The sequence below is a fragment of the Bos javanicus genome, chromosome 26 (genome assembly GCF_032452875.1).
Source record: "Bos javanicus breed banteng chromosome 26, ARS-OSU_banteng_1.0, whole genome shotgun sequence".
NCBI classification, from domain to species: Eukaryota; Metazoa; Chordata; class Mammalia; order Artiodactyla; family Bovidae; genus Bos; species Bos javanicus.
The window spans coordinates 18,592,079-18,602,235 of NC_083893.1; the positions used below are offsets into that span (position 1 = coordinate 18,592,079).

Here is a 10,157-nt window from a genome sequence, read left to right on the forward strand (position 1 = left end):
TCATAAGTAGAGCACAGCATTTATAGGCAGTTTTGCCTTCAGCCTTAAACAGTTTCCAGACAAAATATTGTTTTTCAAACACTTAATCGGCTTGCCGTCCATGCCCCCTTTCAGTTCAGTTCAGTCCAGTCGCTCAGTTGTGTCCGACTCTTTGCCACCCCATGAACTGCAGCACGTCAGGCCTCCCTGTCCATCACCAACTCCCAGAGTCTACCCAAACCCATGTCCATTGAGTCGGTGATGCCGTCCAACCATCTCATCCTCTGTCGTCCCCTTCTCCTCCCACCTTCAATCTTTCCCAGCATCAGGGTCTTTTCAGATGAGTCAGCTCTTCACATCAGGTGGCCAAAGTACTGGAGTTTCAGCTTCAACATCAGTCCTTCCAATGAACACCCGGGACTGATCTCCTTTAGGATGGCCTGGTTGGATCTCCTTACAGTCCAAGGGACACTCAAGAGTCTTCTCCAACACCACAGTTGACTACTACATAGTCTTGACTAGATGGACCTTTGTTGACAAAGTAATACCTCTGCTTTTTAATATGCTGTCTAGGTTGGTCATAACTTTTCTTCCAAGGAGTAAGCGTCTTTTAATTTCATGGCTGCAATCACCATCTGCAGTGATTTTGGAGCCCAAAAATATAAAGTCAGCCACTGTTTCCCCATCTATTTGCCATGAAGAGATGGGACTGGATACCATGATCTTAGTTTTCTGAATGTTGAGCTTTAAGCCAACTTTTTCACTCTCCTCTTTCACTTTCATCAAAAGGCTCCCTTTAGTGAGGATATATCATACACGAGTAATATAATAATACAGACCAGTTCCAAATTGGGAAAGGAGTACGTCAAGGCTGTATAGTCACCCTGCTTGTTTAACTTACATGTGGAGTACATCATGAGAAATGCTGGACTGCATGAAGCACAAGCTGGAATCAAGATTGTGGGGAGAAATACCAACAACCTCAGATATGCAGATGACACCACTCTTATGGCAGAAAGAGATGAAGAACTAAAGAGCCTCTTCATGAAAGTGAAAGAGGAGAATGAAAAACTTGGCTTAAAGCTCAACATTCAGAAAATTAAGATCATGGCATCTGGTCCTATCACTTCATGGCAAACAGATGGGGCAACAGTGGAAACAGTGGCTGACTTTATTTTTTGGGGCTCCAAAATCACTGCAGATGGTGACTGCAGCCATGAAATTAAAAGACACTTGCTCCTTGGAAGAAAAACTATGACCAACCTAGACAGCATATTAAAAAGCAGAGACATTACTTTGCCAACAAAGGTCCGTCTAATCGAAGCTGGGGTTTTTCCAGTCGTCATGTATGGATGTGAGAGCTGGACTGTAAAGAAAGCTGAGCACCGAAAAATTGATGCTTTTGAACTGTGGTGCTGGAGAAGACTCTTCAAAGTCCCTTGGGCTGTAAGGAGATCCAACCAGTCCATCCTAAAGGAGATCAGTCCTGGGTGTTCATTGGAAGGACTCATGTTGAAGCTGAAACTCCAATACTTTGGCCACCTGATGCAAAGAACTGACTTATTTGAAAAGATCCTGATGCTAGGAAAGATTGAAGGTGGGAGGAGAAGGGGACGACAGAAGATGAGACGGTTGGATGGCATCACAGACTCAATGGACATGAGTTTGAGTAAACTCTGGGAGTTGGTGATGGGCAGGGAAGCCTGGCGTGCTGCAGTCCATGGGGTCACAGAGTCAGACATGACTGAGCAACTGAACTGAACTGAGTAATATAGTTAATTCATCTGCCACAATCTGCATGGCATCCTGGGATGAAAGGAAGACTTCTCACTGTGGGTCTTTTTGCACCTTTTGAATGTTGTACCATGTGAGTATATTTTTGAAAATGCAATTTTAACAGCACAATGGTAATTCACTTAGATCTAACAGAATTATCATAGGAGAAATTTTCAAAGGAGCAACTAAGAGTGAAAGGTTAGCAATCTTCTAAGTGTTTGATTAACGTCGAGGAGTTTTAGCTCAATAAGGTGTGGCAATCAGGGAATTACTTCCACAGTCTATTCTGGGTCCTCAACCCACCTACCTTTAAATACAAGACCTAATTAGTCAGCTCTCGCCAAGACCAGACTTTGGCTAAGTGAAGAAGAGGCTTGAGAAAATGAAACTCCGGTTCCCCTTAAGTCTGTGGTCTCTGAACAATAGCTGTGAGCTGAGCTGGGCAGAGGCGTAATCTGGTACTAGAGTAAGAAGCCCAATCTGACTGAGGAAGGGAGTGCTCTAGCTGGGATTCACAGCTCGTGACTGGCACCAATTTAGACATCAGGCACTCTTAGCCTTACTCGTGCCAGGATGTGGAAGGCCCAGCTGCTGCCCCTGCTCCTGAGAAAGAGCCAAGGGAACAAATCTGCAAGCAGTGGGGTGGGGGAAGGGGCAGCAGCCAGACTAACAGGGCAAACTAAGGCACTGAGAAGTAGGTTCTACACCCATCCTGTAATGGCAATACTTAAGAGACAGACCCATCCCCAGGTTACAAATTACTGTACCACTTGGGAGGGTGGAAAAGGGTACTTCTCTGCAATCTCCTGGACAGAACCCAGGAAACTCTGCTGAAAAACCCATCTAAAAACAAATTTCAGTAGCAGCCACAATGGTGTTAGCATACCGGAAGCCACAGGGGACTGACAGCTGTTCCTAGCAAAGAATATCACGGAACTGAAGCACTCTCTTTCAGCAATACCATCAGATGCTGTGGATGCTCGGCCAGAGTCTCTCTTTGGAAATACCTCAAATGCTATAGGACAAAGACTTGACTACTAGGCCCCATTCAGTCACCTCTAATTTTTTCATTAAAAAAATATTGAGGTAAACTTTATATACAGTGAAATGTATAATTTGATTAGTTTTAACAAAAGTATACCTAGAGTAACCAACACCCAAACTAAGACACAGAATGTTACCATCACCAAAGTTCCCCTCATGCTCCCTATAGTCAATCTCACTCCTATAGCCTGCCTCGAATTTTATAAATGAAAAAGACTTCTTCAGCATTCAGTATACATTATTACAAAACTGGCTGCTTTATATCAATAATTACAAAGAAACATCCATTTGCATGTGATCTCTTGAATCCCAGTATATGGGCAAATTCTCCTAGCACAGCCTTCAGTCTTCATCCTTTCACAAAGATTTCATGTTGAATCAATGCAGCACCAACATAAAACAGAAGTACAAAAGTCATACAAAATTAGGAAAAAAAATGGGGACTTCCCTGGCGGTCCAGTGGTTAAGACTCCGAGTCTCCATGACAGGGAGTACGGGTTAGATCCCTGGTCTGAGAACCTAAGATCCCACATGCCATGTGGTACAGCCCAAAGGAAAAAAAAATAAGGAAAAAAAATGAAGAGACAGTAAAGCTGTTGCAACAGTAAATAACAGTAAGAAAAATGCAAGTAAGGTGGCAAAAAACTAGAATCAGTATTTTGAGGATGTTTTCAAAAAGCTGACTAAAACTAACATTTTAGTCTAGTTTTGTTGAGCCTATGTTAGAAATGTCTTTCAAAGTTTCATCTTTTTTTCCTTTTCATCCCTATGACCAGACTGTCAGGGACAGCTGTCAAAATAGCCTTCCACTTTTAGTGGAATGAAAATGTTCTGGAATTTTTATGGAGTGGTGATAGTTGTGGAACATTGTGGATATACTAAGCCACTTCTTTCTTAAAATGGTTACTGTGAATTTTATCTCTTATCTCATTTTTATCTCACTTTTTACAGTGAATTTTATCTCACTATCTCACTTTTTAAAAAGCCTTCTGATTCATTCCTAATAATCTAAAATGCACAATTATCTGCTCAGCAATCTCCATTTGCTCCTCACTGCCTGAGACCTGACTCCTTGGCTTGATGTCATTCATGATTTAGCCCTCACTCTCCTCCAGCCTCATCTTTCATCATAGCTCCTATCATTCAGTCACAAGAGTTCTCAACATGAGAAGCTCTTCCATATCCTCAAGCCTGGAGACATGCTCCCTTGGTTTGGAATGCCTCTTTCTTGCCCTTGTCAGTCTGAGGAACTTCAACTCTTCAAGATTCAGCTCAAATTGCAACTCTTCCTGTGAAGGCTTCCTTGATTTCCAAAACAAAATTACTCCCTTTTTCATGTTCCTTTAACTATTCTTTAACAGATTATCATTTGTTTGTTTTCATTTATTCATTCAATATTTATTGAACTCATTATTGTAAATTAATTAACATGTTAGGATTGGAGAAAGAAATATAGATAGGGAGCTTTTAAGGAACCCAGTTTTAGGGGGCAGAAAGACATTTAAAACAATTAAAAAACAACTAGTTCAGCATTACTATAGTGATACACACAGACTGGGGTAACATAGGAAAGGAGTAAACTTCTTAAGTGTATACTGGAGTAGGAGCCATTCCCTTCTCCAGGGGATCTTCCCAACCCAGAGATCAAACCCAGATCTTTTGCATTGCTGGCAGATTCTCTGCCATCTGAGCCACCAGGAAAGCCCATGTGGGACCACCTACCACTAACTTTATTTATTTTTAAACATTTTTAAAAATGTACTTCTATTTACTTGGCTGTGCTGTGTCTTCACTGCTGCATGGGCTTTTCTCTAGTTGCAGACGGCGGGCGGCTACTCTCCTGTTGCACTGCACGAGCTTCTCATTTCGGGGGTCTCTCCTGTTGTGGGTTTCCCTGGTGGCTCAGACGGTAAGCAGGAGACCCAGGTTCATACTTGGGTCGGGAAGACCCCCTGAAGAAGCAAATGGCAACCCACTGCAGTATTCTCACCTAGAGAATCCCATGGACAGAAGAGCCTGGCAGGCTACAGTCCACGGGGTTGCAAAGAGCTGGATACAACAGCGACTAACGCCCTTGTTGTGGAACACAGGGTCTAGAGCACGCAGGATTCAGTAGTTGTGGCCCCTGGGCTCTGGAGGACAGGCTCAATAGCTGTGGTGCGTGGGCTTAGTTGCTCCATGGCATGTGGGGTCTTCCAAGACCAGGGATGGAACCCCCCATCACTAACTTTAAGTGATCAGTTCTTCCAAATGAAAAACACCTGAATACCTGGAAGTTAATTATGCACTTGAACTCCAGGAATGAAAGAAGCCAATAAGTTAATTTTCCTAACAGCAGTCTCACAGGCATAAGGAAAAATAAATGTAAGTTTCTCTCCCTATTTAGGTAGATCTAAGATTTTCCAATGTATTCAAGATTTGTTCTCTAAAAATGAACCTACTAGCACCTGCTAACTACCTACTCTTCCCTTAATGGGGCACCAGTTCATGTGGGGTGCTGAGGAGTCGTCAAAGGAGTCTTTACATGAGCACTGACATAGAATGCACAATCACACTTCTGTCTGATGGAGTCGCAGCCTCTTGAGTAGCAGCCAAGGGGGCATGAGGGAGGATGGAAGGAACAGGATAGAGAAATCCCAGTCGGTACTCAGTTCCAATCAAGTTCTCAAAATTCCCTTTCTGCTGAGGATGCCACACTTTTCTCAGAAATGTATTTACTTTTAACAGCCTTCTGATTTCAAGAATAGTGGTCTCCTCATGGAATCACAAATGTGGGAAAATACAATGAAGACTGAAATGAAGGCAAATCCAAATAAGAGGAAGAAATTTTATATCCATCACCTGTAAGGCCAACGTGATCAAAATCTCCTTTCCCAGTTTTTGGACATAGTACTTTTCTTTTGCTCATCCTCAGGCTCAAATTCTTGAGGTCATCTTAAGAGTCCTCTCTCACCCTGTAACTAGTTAGGCCTCAAATTCCATAAATTCTTCCTTCAACATCTCTTATTCATCTTTTATACTACCTACTTATGCTAGTCTCCAGGGGACTCTACAGTAGGGTATGTTATGGAGACGTGTACAGAAGTAGCTACTAAAGTCAAGTAAAAAGTATGAGTGGTTGAGAAATAAGTTCCACAAAGATTCTGAAGCGTGAGATGATGTCTACCTAGAGGATCAGGAGACACCTGGGGGCAGACACTGAGCACTCAGACTGGGCCTTTAATCCCAGGTCTAAGGAAATGGCAACCCACTCCACTGTTCTTGCCTGGAGAATCCCAGGGACAGGGGAGCCTGGTGGGCTGCGGTCTACGGGGTCGCAAAGAGTCGGACACGACTGAAGCGACTTAGCAGCAGCAGCAGCAGCAGCGGAGGGATTTGGGAAGGAAAGAACTTAGGGGAACAGCAAATCAAGGTGGCTGCCTGAAACTAAAGATCCAGGAGGGGAGTGGCAGCCACCGAATGCCTGGCTGAGAAGTCTTTAACCCTTAGGCTGCCAAGTCACTTCTCTTCCATCATTTGCACCCTCTGCCTCTGACACCTACTTTCATCAGGAACTCAAATGGAAACAAAGTTGGTGGTAACTACCTTTGTGATCACAGGGTGTTCCTTCTGCAGTTACAATTTGTAGGAGACGCTGCTGCTGTGAGTGGCTGAATAGAAAGTTGGTCCCTTTCAGCAATCACAAAGCTTGACTTAGGCTGGAGGATTACAAAGCATATCTTATTCTGCTGCTGCTAAGTCGCTTCAGTCATCTCCGACTCTGTGCAACCCCACAGACAGCCCACCAGGCTCCTCCGTCCCTGGGATTCTCCAGGCAAGAACACTGGAGTGGGTTGCCATTTCCTTCTCCAATGCATGAAACTGAAAACTGAAAGTGAAGTTGCTCAGTTGTGTCCAACTCTTAGCGACCCCATGGATTGCAGCCTACCAGGCTCCTCCGTCCATGGGATTTTCCAGGCAAGAGTACTGGAGTGGGATCTTATTCTGGGGATGCTTCAAAACTCTGTCACCCTTCAACAACTCTAACTAAAGCTGTGATATAAGATTAAGAATACCAACTTAATCCTTCTCAAATTCACTATATGACTCTCTTACTCTAGGATGTACACTGACTCCAATTACCTACAATAGGTCATGCAAATCCCTCTGCTTAGAATCCAAGGTTAGGCATCTCAACCCCACCAAACCTTTTCAACCTTATCTATTATAACCCCTCGGTTAGTTATCTGTTATTACTAACCTCCTTTCCTAATCAGGAGGGTTAAATTACAACAAGGCTAGTATTACAGACTTAGCTGAGCTGAGTTACATTTAAACTAGACAATAGTTTAGGCCACTTTTTTTTCAGGCATAAAAAATACAAATTTTACAAGAATATTTTAAGAACTTGGCAGTCCTTATTTGTGCTGGCTTCTCAAATGTGTTCTGAATTTGAAAACCCTAAATTACTTTGTTCATAATGTATAAATGGGAGTTACAAATAACACTTTTTATAGTAATGTTCTTTATCTCGGTAGCTGGTAGGTGTATGCTTTTGTATACACCTACAAAAGCATGATTTTTTGTATACACTTACAAAATGTATGATTTTGATTTTTCAAAATCAATGAATGTATGTTTGAGAGTTGTACACTTCACTGAACACAAACTTCATACCAAAATAAACTAAAACAAACCCTAGTTAATGACATGCATACCAAAGCAGTCAGAGGGAGGTGTACTCATAGCTGCAATTTAAATGATGGACAGATACGTGATAAAGCAAATTATATTAAAATGTTAATGGTAGAATCTAGGCAGTGGGTGTGTGTATTTGAAGAAATTATTGAGACTCTGCTGGATGTTTGAAATTTTTAATAATAAAACATTGGGGAAAATGACACTGATAACACAGTGCAGTTGTTAATTACAAGCACTGAGAACACACTACAGTGCACAAAGGTGTACGAAGTTCAGCTCAGTGGAATGACTGCATCAGGCATTCATTTGCTCCTCGATGTTTCCATGTCACCCTGCAAATACCTCTTGCAGTCCTTTCCATGGTCCATTGTACTGTTTGCATGATCGCCTCTCCCACTACATTGTAAGTCCCTGGCAGTCACAGATCTAGTGTAATTTGTATTTATATATAACTTTGCATCATGTTTGAAAAATGTGTTAGGTAACTGTGGAAGCATTGAGTGAAAGTGGGATATCACTAAGGATCAATGGTTTATGCTTCTGACAAATTCACTTCATTCATTGTTCACACATCCTGAAAGTGATTATGTTCAGTTTTCAAGAGAAATGTATCCTTTACTTCTCCCTAAAACATGCAAAATTTCCAAAAATAAAAGTCATCTGTACTGACAAGATTACTTTGTATTCTATTACTTAAATGTCAGGTCTGAAGGCCTTCTAACATTCAATAACTACTTAGGTTTTTTTTTTTTCCCCTAAGAGAGTAAAGTCTCAGAATTCCAAGGAAATCTGTAATTTGTTTTATTCAACTCTTAGATAAGCTGCCAGAACTTAGAGATTCCTAAATTGATCAAAAGTAGGAAACAGGAGTTCTGGAGAAAAGATAAAAACAAGCACCACGTGCACCACATTAAAAAGTCACAAAGCAAATTAATCAAGAACTTTAACAAGAAACGGAGGGTAAGCTTTAAGAAGGATACGCAGAACATCTCAAACTCCCCCTAGACAGGTTTCTCTCCTCCTCTCTGCAACTACAGCCAGTCAGAGATCCGGCCGCCCGACCACTCCCAACATGCCACGCGACTCGAGCTGATGCCGCTGAAGATGCTTCTTCTTACGTCAACTTCATAGAAACAACGTGCTTTCGCAGCACGAGCCCCTGGTTCTAAACTGGAGGACCTGGGTCCGAATCCCAGCTCCTCCACCGGCCTCATCTGAAAGTCTCATGCCCTCGCTGGGCAGCAATTTACTCATCTCTGAAACCTTAATGATTCTCCTAACCCCGGCCGGCGCACAGAGTGGCAATAAACCGAGACGAGGGGCGTAAGGGCGTTTTAAGGAAGACTGCAAGCGACTCGCAATTTGTTTGGCTCTCAAGCATGCGTTGCTCACAACCAGCCCCGGACCAATGTCTCAAAGTCACCGCTGTCCCTTACTCCCTTCCCTCCAGGCGCCTCTGCTGAGGCCGCTCCCTCCTGGATGTCCCAAAGCGGAAGCCGTGCGGCGCCGTCTGCCGTACCTGCAGCCACTTGGTCAGCGGGGCCCTCCTGCTGACCCATGACGAAGTCTTGCACGAGGCCCCACAGGGTACCCAGAGGCGCCACCGCCTCCAGAGCCGCGGCGGCGGCCATGACGCGAACTGGAGACCGTGGGAGGGGAAGTGGGCGGTGGCACGGACCGGGTCTCTCAGCGCACGCGCCTCCCCGAGCCAATCGCCTGGCGAAGGCTGAGGGGCGGGGCGCTCCCTGGATCACGTGTCTGCCGGCTCCAGGCCAAGCAGTTCCCGGGAGGGATGGGGACGGTCCCTCCCAAGGGGCGGGGCCTGGAGTCGGGGCGGTGGCTCAAGGAAAGGAAGGCTGCTGCCGGGCACGCAGCCGGGGGCCATTGAGGGCGAATAATTCCCGGCCCAGCTCCCCGGGAGACGGGCGGCGGGGCGGGCACCTGGCTGGGTGGGGCCGAGGGGGCGGTCCGCACCCTGGGGGAAACCAATGAGAAAACCAGGCCCGGCCCGAGGGGGCGGTGCCGTCGGTCACATGCGCACCTGGGGCGGGCGGCGGCGGCGGCGCGGGCACCGCGAGCCGGCGGCAGGCAGCGGGGCTGGGCTGGGGCGGGGTTAGGCAGGTGAGTGACAGGCTGCGGGGGGCCGGCCCCAGTTGGGAGCCCCGAGCTAGCCGGGAGTAGCTGCCGCGGTGCCCGCCCCCTCTCTCCGCCCCTCCAGCGGAGCTGGTCTTCGGCAGGGCACCGTCGCGGGCCCCCCTGGCCCGGCCACCTGGGACTGTGCTGGGGAGTCGGCCACCTCCCTCTCTCCCCTCGTCCGCAAAGTTTGTGGCGAAGCCGGTGCCGGGGTAGAGCGCGCCCCGGGGGAGATTGGTGAGCGCCCGATGCTGGGCAGCAGGAGCCGTTGACCCGGGACGCCGCCGTCCGGGGCAAGAGCGCGGAGCAGCAGATCAGCCCGCCGCCTCCGGTGCATGGGGCCCGGCTGAAGAGCCAGCATGGGCAACTGCGTGGGGAGACAGCGCCGGGAGAGGCCGACCGCCCCAGGACACCCCCGCAAGCGAGCAGGTAAGACGTGGAAGGGAGCAGGGTCGTCGGCGCCCGGCTAGTTTTCCTCCTTGCGGGAGAACTGGTTCTCCCGAGCGACCTCCCGCAGCTCCTGGCGCCTGGGTTTCCCCGATGGC

The 10,157-nt window shown here is 46.3% G+C and overlaps 2 protein-coding genes across 5 annotated transcripts in view; one reads left to right on the top strand and one right to left on the bottom strand.

The window, feature by feature from the left end:
* The window catches only part of MMS19 (MMS19 homolog, cytosolic iron-sulfur assembly component), a 35,714-nt gene extending 26,475 nt beyond the window's left edge, over nucleotides 1-9,239 (bottom strand). For all 3 annotated transcript variants that reach the window (XM_061402981.1, XM_061402980.1, XM_061402978.1), the window contains exon 1: nucleotides 8,999-9,239. In XM_061402981.1, the coding sequence (XP_061258965.1) occupies nucleotides 8,999-9,110 (112 nt within the window). In that variant the 5' untranslated portion in view covers nucleotides 9,111-9,239. The remainder of the gene's footprint in view (nucleotides 1-8,998) is intronic.
* Nucleotides 9,240-9,488: 249 nt separating this feature from the next.
* Nucleotides 9,489-10,157, top strand: part of UBTD1 (ubiquitin domain containing 1) — a 51,144-nt gene continuing 50,475 nt past the window's right edge. Inside the window, exon 1 of one of the 2 annotated variants that reach the window (XM_061403005.1) lies at nucleotides 9,489-10,041. In XM_061403005.1, the coding sequence (XP_061258989.1) occupies nucleotides 9,972-10,041 (70 nt within the window). In that variant the 5' untranslated portion in view covers nucleotides 9,489-9,971. The remainder of the gene's footprint in view (nucleotides 10,042-10,157) is intronic. The other variant, XM_061403006.1, reaches the window with a different exon arrangement.